This window comes from Chaetodon auriga, chromosome 12 (assembly GCF_051107435.1).
Source record: "Chaetodon auriga isolate fChaAug3 chromosome 12, fChaAug3.hap1, whole genome shotgun sequence".
In the NCBI taxonomy this organism is placed as follows: Eukaryota; Metazoa; Chordata; class Actinopteri; order Chaetodontiformes; family Chaetodontidae; genus Chaetodon; species Chaetodon auriga.
This window is the reverse complement of record NC_135085.1, coordinates 22717825-22740515: the sequence shown is the minus strand read 5'-3', so window position 1 is coordinate 22740515 and position 22691 is coordinate 22717825. Positions and strand designations below refer to the sequence as shown.

Sequence of the window (22691 nt, the reverse complement as noted above, 5' to 3'; positions counted from 1 at the left end):
GAGAAGATGTGACACTCTACACTTTTTAGGAGAACATCTGACCCCCATTGCGCTCGGCGAATACCCCCAGTCTACTTAAACTTTGGCGTTACCATCATGACCACTCTGGCACAGAGCCGATATTTCAACCCAAAAAATAATAAATGCTGTTTTATTCGACTGTTAATACAACTGTTGGTTATGTACGTAGTACTGCTTATGAGCGGTAAATGATGTATCCTAAGCGGCTATGTTTTGCTAGTGTTTCCATTAATTCATTAAAGCGGCACCATGCTTGCAGTGGAACTCCAATCAGAGTGAGAGCTCCTGTCTAATTTTTACTCTATGGTTCGAGCCCTCAGGTGTTCGGGACGCAATCGGGGAATCAACGCCACCTGACGGTTATACAATGAAACTACAAATACATAGCTGGATCCAGCTCGTTTGTGTCCACCTGCCCGCTTCAAAGGTGCGGCTAGATTTTGTTACCTTTGGACAGAGGCTAACTGTTTGCCTCTGTGTCCACTCTTTGTGCTAAGCTAAGTTAGCCGGCTGCTGGCGTTAGCTTCATACTGAGCATACAGACGTGAGGAGCGGTATCAACCTACAGATGATAAGAGAATCGAGGAGTATATCCTAAATTATGAACTTTTTGGAAATATTTTAATATTTAATTGCTGGTTTCACTCGAGGCACACGCGAAAATATATTGAAAATAATCCGAAAGGTAACAATCTTAAAAAAAAAGGAACGTTCGTATTTAAAATTTGCGTAAGGAACGTAAGGTGACGGAATCACGTTGTAACGTACGGAGAAAACACAAGGTTGCATTTAATTAAGCAATTACAAACCCGACTAGTCTCCAGACACTACACTTACAGCTGCCTCCAAATATTACTCATTACAAATCTTAGTTGTTCAGTAAAGTTGTGGGACTGTCTCACTGCGACAACCCTTCACTCCTCTGGTTGCAGGAATATGCTCCAATTCATGTAAGAGAATCAGACCTCACCAAAGGGACAGAAATATTAGACAATAAGGAAGTCTTAACTGGACACAAAAAGACGACAGAGGTTGGTGTTTTCTCATAATTATTTAATCACACATACATTTACATCATGCAATCAATCCAAAACTGTGATCTCATGAACTTCCCATCTCTGTCCATATCAGAGCCCTGCTATTTGTGCCCCAGTTCTCCAGGAATGATCCAGTACCTTGTCCACCGATGGATCCTCAAAACTGTCCTTTAGAAATTGACCAACTATTACACAGTAATAAAAAAAAGTGGCTACACTTTGTTTTTTATTTAGAATTAATGCAAAATTCAATTCAGGTAAACACCACAAATATTCTTTGTTGTTTTGATTTATTACTTTTTCCCTATTTCATATCCAGTTTTGGTGGAAGGTCAACGGATAAACATTTTGAGGTCCATGCTGCAGAGTCTCAGCTAATCTAGAAGATTATACAGAGGGAATAAACCACCTCGATAGACACCAAACACTGTCCTGTCATAGAAGCGGGGGAGCGACTCCTCCTGCAGCTCGTAGAAAGTAATTAATACGACTTAAATTATTAGCTGACGACAAACAGTTCATTTACAGGGCTTTGGAAACTTCTTTTTTCCTCCATTCAAAACAGCCACATGTGGAGTGTTTTTATGAGTGCAGGTATTGTGAAGAAGTGCTATTAAACCCAACTTTCCTGTTACGAGATGACAGGTCTTAGCACGACATCTTATGAAAGGAAGTCAAAATCCCAGTCCCCCTTTTCCAGGTTGGTTCCACTCGTCTCGGCCAAAAGCATATTTTTCAGCAGAGAGTTTCTTTAATCTACATTTCTAAAAAGCTGAAACTAACTTTAATATCTACCACTGAACAATCGGACCATCTTGTCATCTGCAGAAAGTTCAGCGTCCTGGTACGTGAAGATACTCGTTGATTTTAAGAGTACGGTCCAGAAAAAAGCATCATGTTCCAGCTTTTCAGAAAGAGCGATGAAAGAAAACCTCAGTGAGAAAACACATGGAGAGCCAAACGTTAGAGAAGCGAACGAGGAAGAGGGGCAGGACTTTGACTCCGTATGGCAGGATTACTGCAAGCACACCCTGCTCACGCCTGCCGGTTGACTGATATACAGTGTATTTTACAGTATATTGCACTTGCACAAGATGTTAGTGTTCTCACGCTGGGGTTACAATCACAACAAGCTCTTTGCCGATGCACTGGGGCTTCATCACAGGGTTAAAACAGAAAAAAAAAAATCAAGCCGTGGTGGGAATTAAAATGAAAAATCATGAAATGACACTAAAAAATACAACAAAGACAACAAAACACCAAATAAATCCTACACCCCTGACTAGATTTAGTTAAATAAACGCTTCCTCCAGATGATGACAGAAGATTGTTGTGCAATTTCAGACCCTGCTCTCCTGATTGGCTGATCAGCGGCAAGGGTCTGATCCGTCGACTGACACCCCCCCGCCTGCCATTCCCCTTCAAATATGCATCTACACCATCTATGGAACAATGAAAGAGATACAGTACATAAAATCCAGCAAAACACGTTGTTTTCTGCAAATTTACAACCAAAGGGGCACGTACAGATACAGGTCCTAAATCTAGAAGAAACAACACAGAGGGTGTGAGAGGGAAGACGAAAGAAAGGGAAAAAAAATCAAAGCGAGGCACCCTTGAAAAGAAATCATGATAAGACAGGGATCAAACAGCTCCTGATCGGTCAGGTTTACGACTAAAAAACAAAAAAAAAAACAGGTCCTGGAGATGAGCGAGTGACAGCGACCCAGCTAGGACAGGACAAGCATTGTGGTGTGTGCTATCTCAGTCTATACGCCTGCAGTCTATATGCTCCAATGTGCAGAGAGATATAAATAGCGTCCATTAACACAGCATTATTAACCACTGAGATAAGTAAAAACAGTACATTTAGCTACTTAGCATAGGCTATGCTAAAAGGTGGAAGTTTGTTGTGTTAACCGGATCATTCTCGTCCTTCCTCGCTTCCTCTCTACATTCTTTACATCCTTCTCATGAAGTCACCAATAACGAGTATAGGTTTTATTTTAACTTAATGATAAAAACAATTGGCCTCCACAGGTATTTAGTTAAATACATCTACAGTACACTGTCGCACGTCTTGGCTTTTCATTTTTTTCGTCCTTCTTTTTCGCCGTTCCCGTTTCGTTCGGCTCTCACCGGGGAAGCGTGTGCAGTAGTGCCAATTTTACATCTGTACAAGACCGGACAGAACAGTAGTGCTCAACGCCATCTAGTCAATTCAAAACCATACAATTTTTTTTTTTTTTTTGTAATTTTTTTTTTCCTTAAAGAAGCATGTAAAATCTATCCAGAGAAAAGTGTGGTTAACAACCAATAATAGTTATGATGAAATGTACAGAGGTTAGCCTATAGGATCAAGCTATTTCTCGTGGGAGAGTCTCCTTTTTTTTTGGTCTTTTTTTTTGTTTCAGGTTGTGTTTTCACTTGGTTGCTTTTTTCGGATCTTGCCACCCTTACATTCAGCTTGGCACAGTGCAGAACTACTCGCACGACGACGACGGATGACGACGGACTGTGCAAAACAAAAACCGAAGCAACACGTTGGAGGTGCGCGCGGTTTCGCTCACCGAGGCTGCGCTCAAGACTGCGTTTGGTTCAGTGGGTCAGAATATTATTTTGCCTTTTGGAAATTAAATTTGTTGTCTTTTTTTTTTTTTGATTATATCCAGTAAGAGAAAAAGAGATAAGTCATGATGAGAATTGGGGTGGGGGAGTGGGTGGAGGTGTGGGGCTTGGAGCTGTACAGGCCAGGAATATTTATATATATATATTTATAATTCAGAAACTCCTTCGTGGCTCCACAGCGGCGACGAGGAGCCTGTTCGCTGTAATGGAATGACAGGTTGTCGGGGTGGGCGGGGGGGGTGATATTGGCTTCTTCGGTGGTGTCATCCGGCTGTCCCGCTGCTCTTCAGCTGCAGATAAAACAGGACAAGTCAGATTTCCAGATGTGTCAAACAGATTTCACTTGGAGTAAAAAGGAGGCGGCTTTTGTGTTCCTGCATCTGCCAGCACGAAAATCCAAATATTAACACGTTAACTAAAAACTGGATTCTTAACCGATTAAAGCAGTACTTGTACTACTAATATTTGATATAAACGTCCATGTATCTACTGAGTAAGGGTATAATCAGTCTTGAGTGTTGATTTGTCCTCACTGATGTGTAAATTTGTGTTTTATTGTTTTAGTCTAAAATTAAAGGTTCTGAAATGGAGTATCTTGGCTCTTTGCCGTCACCAGAACATTTTAATGTTCCTTCTTCAGTTACTGCATTTCTTAAATGACGTGTTGTCTCGTTATCCTCCAGAAAAGAAGGAGCGGTGGTACACTTACTTCTTCTCTGGCTTGCCGCTGCCTCCTCTGATGGACACCGTCTGGCTGTTCTGGTAGAAGCCTCCTCCACTGCGGTTGATGTTGGGGTGGGTGGGGGACGCCACCGGCTGCTGCCCAGGCCTGATAGGCTTGGCTGGGGAGGGAGAAAGAGGAGGAGGAGTGAGGAGCGTAAGTAGGTGTTGGAGAGTTTGAAAAGTCTTTTCAAGCTTACACATGACTGAAAATGGCAAAATTTCTAGGTATTCATATATAATCCCTGTGTGTACTTGAGTGTCCTTGTCAATAAATGCACTCCTCTTCGTGTGTCTCTCTGTAGTTTGGCTTTGGTACATTAACACATGTGCATTCTGGCCTGATGTTCTCACCACAATAAGAGCATAAAAGCTTCTATATTGGGTTATGAAAATTGCTACGTTTCTGGTCAGTTTTTGATGTAGCTGGAAAGAGATCTACTTAAATAGGCAACTAACCCTCATTTAGAGGGTTAGTGAAAATGTACACGATCTGTGTAATAGTAGTATAACAGGATTTGTCTCCAGCTACCATATCACAACAGCCTCGTGTTTTCTGCCCTGAATCAGAGGAGGTGTACACGTGTTCCCATCCCATCCATCCCTACTAACCGATCTGAGCCGAATGTCCCCTCCTGGCCATGTTCTTGGCCCTAACGGCCTCCTTGATGCGGTCCACCTCCTGCTGGTAGCGCTTGCGGTCGCGGGCGGCGTTCTCCTTGGCCTCCTTCAGAGCAGACTCCAGGGCCTTGACCCGCTCAGCCGTAGCACGAAGACGCTTTTCCAGTTTAGGAAGCTCACAGCGCAGGTCTGCATTATCACGCACCAGCTGTGGGACAAACGGCAGCGTCTTAGATCATTTCTCCCATCTAACTTTGGACAGCAGTCCACCAGGGAAGCCCGGGGTGAAATGGGCAAATAGATTTAGCAAGAAGATAGCAAGGAGAAGTTGGTAGAGCACACTGATTTAAAGGCAGAGAATAAGATAAAAGAACAGGACAACTACAAAGAGGATCAGTCCCGCGAGGGTGCTGTGAGACCTTAAAGGGACAGAAATAATCTCTGAATCGTTGCTCAGTATCTATATTAAAATCCTACCTGTTTGTGAACCTTGGTGAGTTGCTCAAGATTGTTCTCAAGAAAGGAGATTTTCTGTTTCTGTGCTGCGCTGCCGCCTGTGTCATCCGAGTCCATCTCAGCGCTCTGCACGACAAACAAAACACAAGGATTAAAATGAAAATAATACCCGGCGGGTGTATGATCACGTCGCACTATCCTTTAATCTGCACCACTTCAGTCATCCTGACATTGTTGCTGTTCATGGCAGAACTAGTGCGTTTGTTTTGTAGTTTTTCATTTTTGTGCTTGATAAATCCCTCTCATCCCACACAAAAACGTTTGATCATAGTGTTTCACCTTTTTCACTCTGGTAGCCAAGTCCTGGACAAAGAGCTTCCTCAAGTTGTGCAGAGTCTGCAGCTCCTTGGCCTTGAATGGAAAAAGACAAGCGCAATGAAAATGAGGAAAAACTCATTCTGAGATGATTGAAACAAACTGAAAGAGTTAAATCCAAACCCTGAACACAGCAGGTATCAATTTAGAGAAAGGAAACTCATTGCAACAGCAGATGTGAACAGATGTTCCTACATTTCAAAGCTAACACTCAGGCTGCTGCTGAATTCAAAATCTTTCACTCATTCATAATGAATGTTTGCTGTAAATACTAACTGCTGAATGAAAAAAACACTGAGTGGAACAGCCGGAGTGGAAATTACTGGTTTGACTTGTTTGTCCATTTTGGCATTTACAACTTGCAGCAATGTGTTTGTTCAAACTGGAAACAAAAAGTCAACTCAAGGATAGAACAAATTCTACTTGCAACAGGATGTAAGTCCACCATCTGATCTGACAGAGACCCACAGTAAGTAGATTCAATCAGCTGATTTAGATGGACTCACCACTGTCTCCTCCAGGCCCTTCAGGTCCTGTCTGGCCTGCTCCCTTCTGTCCTGCATCACCCTGAACAACAACAAAAACAACAACAACAGCAACAACAGTTAAGATCTATCTTTGCTGTTGTATGAAATCATACAGACAGTAAGCAGGTGCCGTGCACAAGCTCAGCCTCTGCTAAAAATACACGTCAATGTGATATTCTGCACATTTATTGTATCTGACCATTGAAGTGAACCATGCTGAGTGAACAGTGTGGTGTGTGTGTGTGTGTGTGTGTGTGTGAGAAACCTACGTCAGCTCATGCAGCTTGCGGCTCTTCTCCTGGTCGGTGGATTTGAGTTTCTCGTGCTCCACTCTGAGCCTCTCCTGCTCCAGCATGATCTTCTGATTCAGACTGAAGGACACGACACAGCATCATGTTTATGTGATCCTACTGACTGAACCTCAGTATGCTTTTACTGTACTTACAGTTGTCACAGGATAAAGTGAAGTATCATACTTGAAACATTGTTTCCTTACTATTTTATCATTAAACGTCATTTTGTCTGTCTATGCTAACATGCATCTCTCCAATGGAGTGACGACTGAAGACTTACTCCTGCAGCTCAGTGATGAGTTTCTCCTTGTTGTCCAGCTCATCTCGCAGGCTGCTGATCTGCTTCTGATGAGCTTCACGGTGGGAGTGGATCTGCTTCTCCACCGCTTCCTAAACACACACAAATACACAAAATTTGCACACTTTTTATTAGACAAAATAAATTTGAGAAAAACACAGTAAAAGACCAGAAGCAGAAATGTTTCACACAGTTGTGTCGACTGTGTAACGGGGCAGAGAGACACACCTTGACTTCATTGGCGGTCTGGATCTCATTCTCTTTCTCCATAGCATGGACTTTCTCTGTAAAACACAAACACAGGATTCATTGTCATGAGGTGGGATAAGAGGGATAAACACAGTAACCTTCGTCTACACTTAACACTAAGAATATGAAAGTTAGGATAGAGATTATGGGATTTTGTTCATTGATTTTAGTTGTAAATTCAATCCTGTTTTGATTCCTGTCACATCATACGATTAAAGAAGAAACCAGAACAGGCCAAAGGCAAAAACCAAATCTAGACTTTCACACACTCAGCCTACTACAACTTTTGCCATGCCGCTGCAGTGTTGTGCACTTTTAGCATTTGCTTTGAACTACCATGCTGTAAACCCAATGCAATACAGTAGATCAATACTTCAGTATCAGAAATAAACAACTGGAGCTGAAAAGCGTGCTTCATAACCAATCCCCAGCTCTCATAAAATTCCAATTTAAAACAAGTTCCTGAAACCTAACCCTAGCAAGTTTTAGTGTACAACTATTTAGAGGTTAAAGACTTCCTGTTAGGACTGACGGCCTCCAATCAAAACATTAAGGGGAGTGGAAGTGAGTGCAACTCCTGCTCTTGACGTACCCTGAGCGCTGAGCTTGACAAGCTCCTCATTGAGAGAGTCCACGTTCTCCTCCAGCTGCCTCTTCTTCTGCTCCACGTTCTGCAGGTACTCAGTCAGGGACTTGATTTTAGCCTCATGCTGGAGACAAAAGAGATAACACAGATGTTGATGTGTACAATCCTTCTGGGGTTTTCAGAAATGAAACTATTCTTTCTTTGCATGCACACAGGACTTTCAGCTCACAGCGTTGCTTTTGGCCCGTTCTATCGTACCTGGCTGATGCGCAGCTGGCAGGCGGCCAGCTCCTTCTCGTTCTCGTCCATCTTCTTGTTGCTCTCGGACTGGGTGCTCTCCAGCTGCTTGCAGCGTTTCACCATGGTCTTCACTTCAGACTTCATCTTGCTGATGTAGAGACGGGCCACCGTGAACTCCTCATCAATCATGCCACTGCCACCGTCATGTTGCTGGAAGGGGAAAAGAGGAAAGATGTAGAGGCATGACCGCATGGAGGAGGAAGACAGAACCAGGTGTTCATGCATTCCATCATCAGAGCATCTGACAGCACAGTTTTATCACTGCAACTTCTTCCTCTACCTTGATGTCATTGCTGCCTACGGCGATGCCAATCTCGGCGAGGTCCTTGAGCAGTGAAGACATCATCTCGGTCACCCTCTTCTTCTGGTGGTTGGACATCTCCTTCAGCTTCTGGAGCTCAGAGTCCAGAGAGGACAGGATGGACTGCAGAGGAGAGAGCGTGTCATTCTTTCTCTCAGAATGTTTGTCTGTTGTTTTCAATGTAGAAAAAACAGCAAGGGATTTTTATTTCAACTTCCACTATTTTGTGATGAATGTAAAGGATTTTCTCCAGTATCAATCATACTTAAGGCACATCATGAGACCACAGTCAACCACCAACCCTTCTGAATTATGAAAGAAAGGAAGGGGCTGTAGCAGAAATAAATGTGCACATGTGTGTGTCTGCAGCTGCTTTTATCCCTGCAGGTTGTAAAAGTTTAATTATAGTGTTGCGTGTCAACACAACCAAAATAAAGGACAACTAAAAGGCACATGACCAAATTTAAAGCGTCACGGTGACTTTGGGCATGCTGATATCTGTCCTCAGCTCACCGATTTCTGGTTAAGCTCCTCGCTGATGGCCTCAAACTCCTTGGTCTTATCCTCCACCTCCTGGCTCTTCTGGTCGTAGTTGACGGCCAGCTCCTCCAGAGCCTGCAGTACCTCCTTCACCTCGTCCTTGGAGGCCTCGTTCTCTGCTTGCAGGCGGTTCAGCTCTGCCTGGAGGTTCTCATGATCGCGACGGGAGGAGGCTAGAAGCTGCGAGCGGGGAAGAGAAGTGTATTCATGTTACAATGTGGATGAGTGAGCAAGTAGCATTTTTATTTGATCTGTTATCGAACACACGTTTTCCTCCTTAAATAGATGCAGGTGGACTGAAGATTGTAGCTCTACTTGAGACAACAGGACTGGAGTAAAATATAATTACAGCTTGACAGCTCTGATAGCTTCATGTGTTAGCGCACACCTCTGAAACTACAAAGATCAAGAGTTCACTCTGCACCTGCGCCTTCCCTCCACCTGCTGGACCTCCAACACTCACCTCATCCTGGTCCAGCATCTGTTGCTTCAGCTTCTCAGCCAGCTGGCTCTGTTGGTTGATTTCCTCGTCCTGTAGAGTGCACAGACACAAAGAGACATTAACACTCACACCTGGCATCACAGGTACCACTGGACACGACTGGTGCGAGGTGACAAAACGCCTTGGAGAAAACACTACTTGCACTTTTTCTTATAACATCTGAATTTGGCCAAAGAAATCAGCATTATTCTGTTTAATACTGCCTACTGAACCTCTGCTAAACAAGGATATATTGTTTGTAAGAGTATAAACTTGTTTAGTTTGTCTTGTTCAAAAAAGAGTATATTTACTAAATAATGAATAAATGTGGTCTCTAAAAGAAGATCAGAAGTCGGATTTCACAAAGACACCCAACTGACTACAGAACTGAAACTCCTGAAGCGGTCTCGTTCTTCAGGCTGAAGCATCCATGCAGCCCGCAGGACATTCAACAGTAGGTGACATCTATAGATTTGCTGGTGAGAAATGTAAAGATAAACTCCACATCTGGTGTCTTGAGATTCAAAGACGAGCAGGAACACGTTCGAATCGAACAGATGCCTTGCTTCGCTCTAATCTCATTGTAAGATTAATTGGATGGAAACCATCCAATCAATGGGAAGCTTGAGGCAGAGGAATGTCGGAAGGAATCAAGCCTGTTAGTCTCTCTCCCTCACCTTATCATCCAGCTGTTTGTAAAGCTTGGCCAGCTCAGCCTCACACTTGTCTTTCTCCACGTCGGTGAGGCGAACACCTGGCACGTTGGGCGTGGAGGCCGGCTTGTCGTTGAGTATGTTGTCCAGGGCCACCACCTCAGCGTTGGCCTTCTCCTTGTCAAACTGCTCCTCCACTGGCACGCTCTCACCTGTGGTGGGAGTGCACACACATTCAGTATATTCAAATGGCCAGTTAAGAGCCTCATTTGTACTACCAGAAAAAGCAAGTAAGATCAAAGCAAGTTGTCGCCGCTCCTTGGAATTATATGCACTTAGCCAGCTGTGACCGTAAAGATAAAAATTTCTCCCACAAATGCAAACAGAATCTGAATCAAACATAAAAAGTTGTAAAATTTTGTTTCCTTGGTGTGAGGCATCTGTGGATGGGCATAAAAGAAACAACGGAATAAGACACAATCTTCTTCCTCACCATTCCTCCAGCGGTTGAGCTCGTTCTCCAGCCAGGTGACGGTGTTCCTCAGGGTCTTATTCTTCTCCTTCTCCCTCTCATACTTCTGCTTCCACTGCTCTGCTGTAAGCTCGATGTTCACAGTGACAGTGTTCTTGATGGTCTTTGCTCTAAATGTAGAAAATAACAGATTTTATTCCCCTGAAAGTCCTTCAATAAGGACATTTTATGCACCATTATCCTAACTGTGGCAACAATTAAGAATACATGTGCGGCTCTGCATGACTTTTTCGACACCTGTATACGGACTCCTTAAACTATTTTTAAAATCATTAATAACAAAATTAATTTTTGTAAAGTATTTATATTAGAAACTGAAGAAATTCCATGAAGCACCATGGTGTGTTTTTGTTTGGCCTACAAACCTTTGTCCGAACATGAGGGTGGATTTGGTTTCGGCCTCATTGTAGGAGGAAGGCGAGCAGCAGATGACAATGGTGGTTCGACAGTTACCACCCAGCGAGTCCTGCAGGATACGGGTCATCTTGCTGTCTCGGTAGGGGATGTAGGCCTAGTATACAGAAAATATATATACATGAACACACCCTACAAAATCTGAGAAACAAACTAGTCCAACAAAATAACTGACTAAGCACCTTTTGACGGGACAACACCTCTTACAACACAAATCATCATTTCCTACTGTATTTTATTACACAAAACAAAGACAGAAGGAGGAGAAGTGTTATCTCACAAAGCAAATGCTGTACGTTAAAAGTTGTTGTTAAAGCTGTCATCTCAAACCAAACTTGATGATAAATCCAGATGTATTTATTCTTAACTGGCATATCACCCTGATTATGAATTATTTGACGATAATGCCCCACATGACAGACTCTGGAGTTACACAGAGGGGAAAAAAGCACAAAAGAAAGCATGGTATTCTCTCAGCTGGGATAATACACAAAAAACATGCTGCTGCTGCTGTCCTGAAACAGAAGAAGACGTCTGTGGTTTCACCAGCACTGAGCCAACAGGAAGTGACGGCTTCGGTAACACTTCTCATACGTTCAGTAAAAATAAATGGCAGTCAAATGATAACTCGATAAAATATTGGTATTGATACAAAGAGCCACGCTGCAGCAGTCTGCTTTCATTCTTTCAACAACACTACGCTCAGTCAGGAGTGAGACATCTCTGCACAATAGCTCATTTGTTTCACACATCACAAACATATCAGCAGCTGTCTGCCCCAGGTTGTTTGCAGAGCGAAGGGGCCCTAGAACAAACCAATTGTTGATTAAAGTGAAAAGTGTGAAATCGCTATAAAGCAGCAAAACAAAACATTGCTGGGAGGAAGGTTTTTATCGGCTTGAGTTATTTTTGCAGCACAAAGGACCAGTAGATGGTGGAAAACGGCACTTGCACTGTAAGATAACTGAAAAAGATGCTGGTTTTCCAGATGCACACCTCGCTCAGGGCTGTGCAGCTGGTAAACAGTAGACTTCTCTTATGTCTGATACATTAAAAGTAATGTCCGCAATTTCAAAATGCCATAAAAAACATTTGTGAAACAGAAAAGCACCACCTGAGGGTGTAAGAGATCTAACATTCGTGGTGCTGAATAAGCTTCAAAATAAAGCCAAAACACATTGGGACTCATTATGTTCTGGAGTAAAGAGAAGGCTTAACTGATAAGACAGCTACCTTTGTCACAGTAACCTCAATTAGGAAACACGTTCATCTCACCAGATAATTCACTTTTAGTTACAGTGCAAATCAAAAGACAATACTAACAGAACAATACAACATATTCAACAAATGGCTCAACAGATGGATTATCACACAGACGGTTTAATGGCAGAAACATCACCAAAGTCACTACGACTAAAGAGAGCTGCAGCAGAGCTACTGACCGTTCCTTCAGCCAGAGCAGAGATGACGTTTCCCAGGGACGACAGTGACTTGTTGATGTTCTTGGCTTCATCCAGCACAGCTCCTTCTGCTCCGGTTTTACTGACCTGAAAGCACAGGGAGTGCGTGGCAGCTCAGTGTTTAGATAAAGAACAGACTCTCATCTGAATGCAACCCACGTAAATAATTAAGGGAAATGGGTCTACCCAAATTCTAGATCTCAATACTTAATTACAAAATAATGAAGACGCCAAATAAAACAAATCCACCAGCATCTATGACAGATGGTTTAGCTTTCCTTTGATTCTCTGTACCTTTTCACTGCCAGCCAGATCCACCAGGTAGAGTTTGCCGCTGAGCTTCTGCTCTGTCTGAGTGTTCTCCTGTTTGACGTTAATCAGGAAAATACTGTGACTCCTGGAGCTGTGCTCGTTCATGTCTGAAAGAGAGATGACACCCATACGGTCAAAACACGGCAGCCTAAAAAAAATGCAAACACTACAGTCATTTGTGACAAAGACGGTTGTAAAACAGCAGGACGACATCTTACTTGTAACTGCTACATGTCTGTTTGATTTGCCCTCATCAATTGTATCCATGACCTCCTCTGGGCTGCAGACAAATCTCTCAGTGCAGCCCTTTGAAGAAAAGCAGAGTGTCAGATTATTGGTCTTCACAAACAAGATTTACCAAATTATGACAGGAGATAACTCCTCACCTTGACGTAGGGTACTCTGTTTTTGTCTTCATGCACTGACAGGTTGGTCTTTGACACTGGGGACGAGAGAGAAAAGGTGTCAGGGGAATTAAGTTAGCATACTGTGGGTATACCACTTTATAATTTCCCACTTCTTATGTAGACGATATCTGGTCATCATATCCCAAAATGGTTTTTCACTTCACAACACGTGTGTTGTTGTATCTACAAGTCATTATTTACAACAAAGTCATTTTGCCTCCAGCTAACATCATGTTTCCAACCCAGATTAATTCTCTTTTAGCAGCTCATTCCGTCACGGTCCAACCCTGAGAGATGAGGGGCAAAGCCCTCACTGCACCATCGCAGCCACTTACCATCCAAAAGGTCCCGGATCTTGTCTAAGTAAATTTCAAAATATGAAACCTGTGAACAGAGAAAGAGGCTCATTATTTGGCAATCCAGCTGAGAGATCGGACAAACAAAATACACACAAGGGGTTTCCTTGTTTACTGTAAATGATAAAGCAGCACTGTAATATTATACAGCTTTTAAAAAATACAGAAAAGACAAAGATGCCATTATCTGCTTATTATTACAAATAAGGGAAAGCCCAATAAAAACTAACCTCAAACAAATCAGAGGTGTGAAGGTGTTTTGAGCATGGTTTCCAATGTTTTTCTTTTCTAATTCTTTCTTTGAATAATTTATTTCTTCACACTTGCCTTGCATCGATTCTGCCAGTTAGTCAGGGAGGCAGCTCAACGCTCATATTTTCACACGAGTCAACACTGAGATACGTTTTCTGAACAGCAATGAATAATGTTTCACCACTAAAGTTTCATTTTTCTATCATTCCCAACACAACAAGGATTTACCACCATGTGCTGTAACACAAGAGTAGAGACCAAAAAACACGGCAGAGAGTCAGCCAGGAAACATGATGCAGCAGTGCTAAGTGACAAGTTCCACATCAGCCTCCTGCATCAATATTTGTGTCATGAGAAAAATGCTCTGTAACGGAGAACGGCAAAACAGGAAGAAGGACGCAGTAACAGCTGGCTCCTTCAAAGTGCTTACTTTGATATGAAACTCCAGGTTTTCATCCATGGAATAGATGTAGTTGAAGATATCTTGCACTATCCTGGGGATGATGCCCATTGAATCTGTGTCATGGAGATTCCCCTGCAAACAGACACCAAATGAATTGTATGTAATGATGAGAAGTGACGATGGACTTAATTGGAAAATACACAATACTGGTTCTTAGACATCATCCATACCTCCATGGTGTGTGTTTTGCCAGATGATGTCTGCCCGTAAGCAAAAATTGTTCCATTGTATCCCTCCAGAACATCTACAAGACACCACACACAAGTTTATGAAGCGAGGATTCAAAGGGTTGTTTTTTTTTTTTTTGGTGTATATGCCTCTAAATAATAGGTCTGGTGTGTACTACATAGTTATACAACAAAAGTGAGGCCTCACCTTTTACAATCTTCTGGGCGCAGGCATTGTACACTTGTTCCTGTGTTGTGTTTGACTGAAACACTCTGTCAAACATGTACGGTTTGCCCTGGAAAGAAGAGAAGAAGAGCGAGTGAGTAACAGTCATGGCACCAAAACAAAAGCCATTATTATGTAACCTTATTGAAAATGATAATCTGTGGCATGTTTTGTAAACCATCTGTGTGCACTTTCTTTCACAAGATGACAAACGCAGAAGCCATTCGACATTAGTTCAGTAGTATTTTTTCTGACATCGCTCTTATTTGATAGAAGACAACAGAGATGCAACAGAAAATGAGGGTAACAGGAAGGACAAGCAACAAAGATCCCCTGCTAAACTCAAACGATACAACTCCTCATATCTCATTTAAACTCCTCTCCAACAATCTGGACACAGCATTTACGATCGACCTAACTAGATTCTCAGCTTTTACCGCTAACTAAGCCAGCCAGTCTCAAACAAGCAGACTGTAGCTGACTGTGATATCCCATGGGCCAGTCAAAACTTCAAAGCACAGTTCCAGGAGGATAGCGGTCGATAGCTGGATTTAAGCTGGCAACTGCAAGGTAAGAAAACTGATGCTAGAGGCACTTCTGAGGTTCAACTGAGATGGCTTTGGAGGTTTGAAGTCCCGGTTGACTCATCTCTTCTTCGGCCTGATGGGTGGGGTTCTAGCTGTGATGTATGAAGAGTTTCACAACAAGACAGCCCCATCACATCTGATACCCCAGGTTACAAAACGTACTCACATTAGTGGCAGCAGATTAGTTACTGTCAGATTCAGTGTTGACACCTGTAAGAGCAACAGACGGCTAAGAATGTTGTCAAGCAGCTAGTGTCACCTGGAGACACCACCCATTAGCGCTTTCTCGTTGAGGGCAAACACAATCATAACTCAAGGTGAAACCAAATAGGTCACTGCCTGACATTAGAAGCCACACCACCTTTACCAGTACTACAATTATTCGGACTACTACAGCTGAGATGTCCTGAATATGGACTCCGGCTCATAATCCCCCCGACAGACGGTCACATGTGAAGCACAGCCCGGTGTAACACAGACCAGCAGCATCTTAAGACGATGATAATTCACTCCAGCTCGCCACATCCTGGCAATTAACCCTGTCCAGAACATGAGTGCTGAGCCACTATCAGGCCTGCCAGCCGCTGTCAGCAAACAATAGCGCAGCCTGAGTTTAAAGTCCTCATTGTTACTGCTGCTACTGGCCTCGTTACCTACACTTCTGTCTGATGGGATTACTGGCTGAAAATGTAATTAAAGTGAAAAGAATTGTTAGAGTATTAATAAGTGCTCTGTCATGTTTCTGCCTCCTGACGGCTTTGTTATGATACTTGGCCAGGTCAAGCTATTCGGGAGAGACAGTAATACACAGTCCAAGGTTATTCTGCAGAATCCTCATGATTTTGTTGTATAATGCATGAAATCTACTTCGATTTGTTTTGCTATGACAAAATAAGAAAATTCTTTCAACGTGAGTTTGTTGATAACCTTGTTTCATGGTACACAGTTGGTAGGAAAACCAGGTGTGAATTACTTATATGTTTATTTACTTTTTCAAATGTGTTACGAGCAGTTTTACTTATCTCTCTAATCCTTTTCCCTCCTCTCATCCCTAACGCACCTCCACCATCTAAAAGTAACTCAGTCATGTTCTTGCAGGGCGTCCCAGGTTACAGTATGCTAATAGGAAATGTGACAGCAAAGCATGGGGCAATGACCTGATCTTTTATGTGCAAAACCAACAAGGAAGTAATGGATGTATGAATAATTCACCTGCTGCACACTACACTGGCAAACCCAGCTTGGCAAACCATTCTAGTTATGACAGCCATACAGCCTCATCCGGAAACTTCATCTCCCTCCCTTTCCAGCAAAACACTGGCAGGACTTTAAAGCGAGCTGAGTAAGGGCCCACTGCAGAAATGTGTTCTAAGACAACATCTCTGGTGTGCAGAGCCAGTGACCCTCCATGAATATCTGAGAGTATCAAAGCAGAATCAAGGCCAAGGCAAAGGTGGTGTAGCTGCTTGTAAGACTTCTCCACAGCGCGCAATGTGGTCAGCTTCACCACTGGCCGACCAATGCAATCGAGGCTTCGGCCTCTCGGTCCACGCCCCAGATTGTTTCAAAACGGATAAAAATATGAGCTAAATGAGTCAGTCACCTACCAGGATAAGAGCATCTGCAAAACAAAAGTACACCATCATAATAATTATTACCCTCCCTACCCAGAGAGATTGCCCAGCGCCCGGCCAACTGCCTGCTCTGATTGGTTGAACAGCTGGTTACCAGGAGAGAAAACACAAGGGGATTACACAGAAGGCTGTGCCGCTGCTTATGAGCACTGTAAGTGTTGTACTTCTCAAAGCAGATGCACCATCTGAGGCAACTAGGCTCTAGCCTGCAACACTTGCGTTCTTTGCAATGTTCACTGGCATTTTGGCAGTATGACTGGCACTCTGAACTGGGCTGGGCCACATCATGCCTGAGGGGCACAGACAGTACGCTTGCTATTAGTTAAACGCCTGAAGTCAGTGTCAGCAAAACTATTCAAGAAGCCACCACAGCAACAACAGTCTTCTGTTTTGCAGGACAGAAAAAAAATAATCATCCTGTTGTTTCCAAATTCACCACCCAAATTAGTAGTTTCACTCCAAAGAGGACTTGATTCATATCCACTCGGCCAAAACATGCAACTTCATGAAGGAATTCAAGGTCACGTTCTCCTTCCTTGTAAAATCTTTCAAAGTGTAGGTGAGCCTCGACACCAAAGTCCAACAAGAGGATGGTAGTTTGTCGCTGGGGATGCGTAATGTTTAACCTTGATTTTTGTTTTCAAATGATATACTGTGGCTTTTGAACATTTGGCATGTCCCGACTTGAGATATTTGCCTGGCTTTTATGCTGCTTCCCAATTACTAAAGTCACAAAGCCTATGAAAAGACCAACCTTTCCCTTTTCCTTTTATATGGATGTAGTGCAGAGGCACGCAACGGTATGAATCCAAGCTGTGTAAACTGCCTTTTTAGAGACAAGCCCACTGTATACGTGTACGATGACAATGCATCAAGAACACATCATTTACACACTGATATAAGGGAAAATTCTTTGATGATTCAGTAAAGTTGAGGTAACATGGCACTACATTAGCACAGGCATTTCCTTCTTTTGTCACAGTGGAAGTTGTGCCCATGCCATTATCCTTATCAAGTGCTGCAGGGGTCTGTATCACTACTAGGCTAATCAAACCACACATAAACTTGGTTTGATTCCAAACTGAATGCCCTCTTTAAAAGAAAACATATTAAGTATTTCCTGAAATTTCTGAATATGTTGTTGGACCTACTGGGTTACTGACTGTAAAGTGTCCAGTCACTCAAGGCCAACCGAGTACCCTGGTCTGCCAATAATTTGACATTTCCACTGTCACTGATATCATTTGGACGTTACTATTGTCTGTTTCCGATTCAGAAATGGAAGCAGATTTTCATTCGAGGTTACATTCAAAACTCTGAATAATTTCGGCTTGATCTACATAGGTCATGGTTATGTAGCCAGCTGGTCAGCTAGCTAATGTTAGCTTTAATTAAGCAACAGTATTAAAACTAGCTAGCTAGCCAAGGCCGGCTAATCTGTCAACTACCAGCTGGCCTAGCCTGCTAGCCAACAGGCTGTTAGCCACTACTAAATCAAAGCTGGCTTACGCTTTATGCTGACGCAAACTGTTCACATTAAATAGCTTTATCGTTACAGATGCACAGCCACTTATTAATTAATGTCGTGGTAATAATGCAGTGAATGGCGTGCAGGGTCGGCACGCTAACGCTGGCGACATTTTAACCTGTGCGAGCCTAAGTGTTGGTGGCTTTGTTGAATGACAGCTCGCTAGCCATGACAGAGCAACTGCGAATAGACATTTTACGGCAACAGTAATTGTCCGACTTTGAGAAATGTGAAACTGAATGCTGCTTTCGACTGTCCACGAACTGGACACTGAAAGGGTACCACGTTTAATATAACTGACTGTTTCGGTGGCACCAGAAGTTGGCAGCAGCTAAGGGCCAGCGGAACAACGCAACGGTGAGGGGTCAGCCCTTGCTAACGTTAGCTAATATGCTAAGGTGCTAACTACAGTAGCTACAAGACAATCAAAAATGGCGTACTGCTGACCGTCCCTGAGGGCCCTGTCAAATAGGTAGCAACACAAAATAACTCACCGCAATAACAACGGTCTCGTCCCCTTGAAACTTGGGAATGTATCTGTCACCCCTGACCACCTCGGAGCTGTTCAGGGGCCTAAAACGGCACATCACTTTGATGGTGCACTCCGCCGGGTCGGCCATCTTCCACGGTTTACGAATGGAAATTCACCAATAAAATTTAAGTATATCCTGGATCCCAGGAGCGGCCGTGGGGGGCGAAAAGGGAGGCCGAGCCCCTCTGTCCCAATCTCAGGTTCTGGAAAGGGCGATTATCTGTCGGGCATACAACAGAAATCCTTGTTTTCCTCTCAATCGCTTCCCCCTCCTGTTAGGAAGCCATGATACCGGTGGATCAGCGGCTGGCCACCTCACCCCTCCTGCTGCTGTGGCTGTGGTTCACCATGACGTCACCCCGGCGCTCCCCTCCTCACTGTGTTTGTGTTGCTGTAATGAAACTCTGAATAATCAGCGAGCATCAACAAAAACACCTCTCAGCCTCCACGAGCAAGAGAAAATGTCAAAATGAAGCACGAGGTTTAACATTTATTCACAGACATTTGCTTTTTTTTTGTCTGAGTAACTTAGAAAGTGCATTCACTCAAGTGCTGTAGTCTGTTTACTTTTTATATGTACTTTTCACTTTTCTGCTCATTTCTACTGCGTTTCACAGGGAAATTTTGTGCTCTTTACGTCTATATTTACTTTTTCCTTTGCAGATAAAGATTTTACATGCAAAACGTGATCAGCTTATAAAGACATGGTTCATTGGCATAAATGAGACTAATAAATAATGTGTAAAGTGATTTAAACATTAAAATGCTGCTTATGTGTTAATGAATCAGAAATAATCTAATAACATAACAACTGGGTTTTAGCTGGTTAAGTTGGAGCTATTTTAACCATTTTACATATTGGGTGGTTTTATCTTTTTCTGGTTATTTTCTATGGAAAATCTTAATTTGAAAAATAAATAGTAACTACAGGTGTCAGGTGAATGGAGTGGACCATAAAGTACAAATATTTGCCTTTGAAATGTGGTGGAATAGAAGTATAAAGTAAAATAGATTGAAAGAAGTCCAGGAAAGTAACAGTACCTAAAGATTGTATTTAAGTGTAGTGCTTGAGGAAATGCATACTTACATTCCACTTGGACCTATCCAGGTAAAGTAGTCCTAACCTCGACCATCTGGGCCAAGACAGTTGCCAATCTCTCCTTCGTCTGAACACCTTAATAAAAACTGCGGAACTGCGTCTGTGTCACAATCTTGTCGTCATCTGACCACCAGATAAATGAGTTAAACTTTAACAGTTGATCTGGTTTTATGAGGTCAGAGGATAAACAAGTATAGAAAGGCAAGTCAGTATTTCCCATTGACATGTAGTTGACTAGCAAAGTCTAGCAAAATGATAATATGCAGTACTTAGAGTACCAGTACAATAGCACAACAGGGGTATCTGTTTCAGGCAAATCAAGCAAAATAAGTACTTAACAAGTGAAGGTACTTCATCACATTGGAGTTTAGGGGAAAAATGTGCAAAATGTGCTTGTAATAATTCGTCGTGTCTTTTAACCTGTGGAACCCAATGAACTCATTTGCATATCCATATCTACGAATAATGAGAAGACAAACTTTGTTATGTACAGTCTATGGTTGAAACCCTTGAAGTTTTTTTTCTTGTCCCAGGTCTCCCAGGATTACAAATACGTTACGCTGAATTACAGGGAAATGTGTGTGAAATGAAACACAAAACTACGAGAAATTTCCATTTGATGCAATAAAAAACAGCTCCTTTCTTTTGAATGTTTAACTGAATATAAGTGTGATAAAGCTTCAATTAAACACTGGAGCAAATGATGCAGAGTACGACATCACACAATGTGGAAGATGGAAGGAAAGTGTCATGGAAATATTAGGAACACTGGTGCTATTGTTGCACCCAAAAGAGGATATTACTGCAGCCTGTGACTCAGCTGTTTTTAGACTGTATGCTGTGAGAGCTGCAGCTGTGGAGCCTCCTAAATAAAAATTCATCATGTCTGACCTCACTCAACAGATGCTATAATGGAGCAAAAAGCCATGTCAAAACCACGAGTGGCTGAGCACATTTTCTGGCCACTCCCTGAAACAGTGAAGGATATCCTTTTTCATGCTGGAGTGCTGAGCTGATACAAATACCAGTTCTACTGGCCTACTTGTGTGTTCACCGAGGGAGCGAAAGGGTGTGGTGCTCCAGTGTGAGCTAACAGGGTAGTCTAGTTGTCACAGAGCAACAAGTGCCAAAGACCACATTGTCTGCTGTTCATCATCTACGGGAATGCAAAGGTTATTCTTTAACATGAGCTGGTTTTGTTCTCTTTACACCTTTCTTTGCAAATTCTGCTACTTTGCTTTAGCAGGAGGAAGCAGGCTGAGATGTTAGTTTATCATACTACGTTACATATGTATTTAAGACCCCCCCCCACCTCCCACCCCACCCTAACCGTGTACCAAAGGGCTCAGCATACAATTAAGCCTATTAGTTGACAGCTGTGTCTTGGTTATTATAGTCTCGTAGCTTCTCTTTCATTGTTAATGCGTTCGACTGCAGGCAGGCACGGCGGAATAACATTACATCAATCTACATTGTCTGTAATGATAAGTACTTAGAAATGAGGCAATAGCCATTTATTTACACAAAGCTCTATGCATTTTAGAAAAGAATAAACAATCAGCCATTTAAAATATAAAGTCTGTAAAAGTCACTTTGGTAACAAAATCCCTCAGGAAGCCTGTGGGTGAAGGTGAAGGACAGAATTCAATGATAATTTGAGGATTTAGTGCTTTTCTAATATCACAACTGAAACTTTCAGCACTTACAATGAAGAATCATCCCAGTGCGTCTGTAAGGTTTCAGCTCTTAAATATATATATAATTATTTTGTATAATTTTCATTTTTGTAGCAGGTTTTGCACTTGACCAGGAATACGTGTTAAAGATGTAAGAAAAAAGCAAACAGAATAATTGAAATGAAATAATCAGAAATCACATAATACAGTGATGCTGTACATGCATTTAAAAGTCTGTTCTGCATTACTTCACAACAATAATGTAGCTTAATAATATAAAAATCAATGCTATCTGATCTGATGTTCAGAGTGATGGGCTACAAAACTATGTTTTTTTTTTGTGTGCTAATTAATTTTCATACTGTATGGAAATAGTGGAGTTCAGGACATGAGTACAAACAAATTTCTAGGACACAGTAGCGTGTTTGCAAAATGATTTGCAGAGGTGGGAAGTTTTGTTAATGAGTTGAAACATGCAATAACACTGGTTTGACCCATACTGTCCTGATAAAACCTTGAAAACCAGGAAAACAAGCTGTGCCTCAAGGCACAGCCAATAGCTGATAGGGACGGCTAACAGCTGACAAATAAAAGACATTGAGTCACATTTTACTGTGGATCATTACACCTCACAGATTGCTCAGAAACATGTAACATGTGACTCAAAGCATTTAAGTAGCTATCTTGAGATTTTAGTTTATGGAACAACTTTTTTCTACAAATTCAGCTGCCAACATGGCCTCAAGGTCAGAAAAACTGTCCTATCATCACAGCAGTGTCCTGCCAGATGCTAAAAATTCTTACAACTAGAAATTCACCACAGTAAACCAACGTAAATAAAAAAACATGAATTCACCCTAAATTATTTATTAGGTTGGTTTGACTGTCCTCTCACGTTATAAATACACAGTTTAAAATAACAATTGAAACCTGAGGATAATCCCATATCTTAAAGCATTT

At 42.3% G+C, this 22691-nt stretch overlaps 1 protein-coding gene across 1 annotated transcript; it reads right to left on the bottom strand.

The window, feature by feature from the left end:
• Positions 1 to 1059: 1059 nt before the first annotated feature.
• LOC143328778 (kinesin-1 heavy chain) lies at positions 1060 to 19296 on the bottom strand. Its single transcript, XM_076744092.1, has 26 exons — positions 18919 to 19296; positions 14658 to 14745; positions 14453 to 14526; positions 14250 to 14354; positions 13547 to 13595; positions 13191 to 13246; positions 13023 to 13110; positions 12787 to 12911; positions 12475 to 12579; positions 10984 to 11129; positions 10580 to 10728; positions 10111 to 10298; positions 9416 to 9484; positions 8926 to 9132; positions 8392 to 8535; positions 8070 to 8261; positions 7818 to 7935; positions 7205 to 7260; positions 6959 to 7068; positions 6655 to 6756; positions 6365 to 6425; positions 5823 to 5894; positions 5505 to 5609; positions 5019 to 5235; positions 4396 to 4528; positions 1060 to 3976 (listed from the first exon to the last, which is right to left on the bottom strand). The coding sequence occupies exons 1-26, from the start codon at positions 19042 to 19044 to the stop codon at positions 3973 to 3975; spliced, it is 2889 nt and encodes a 962-aa protein (XP_076600207.1). The 5' UTR covers positions 19045 to 19296; the 3' UTR covers positions 1060 to 3972.
• Between the last annotated feature and the right edge of the window lie 3395 nt (positions 19297 to 22691).

Excerpts from the sequence above, each read along its gene's own strand:
- LOC143328778 (XM_076744092.1), bottom strand. The coding sequence starts at position 19,044 with ATGGCCGACCCGGCGGAGTGCACCATCAAAGTGATGTGCCGTTTTAGG. Across the intron at positions 14,746-18,918 it reads ACGAGACCGTTGTTATTGCG|GGCAAACCGTACATGTTTGA; the intron begins GTGAGTTATTTT and ends TCTTCTTTCCAG. Across the intron at positions 7,261-7,817 it reads TGTCAAGCTCAGCGCTCAGG|AGAAAGTCCATGCTATGGAG; the intron begins GTACGTCAAGAG and ends TGTGTTTTACAG.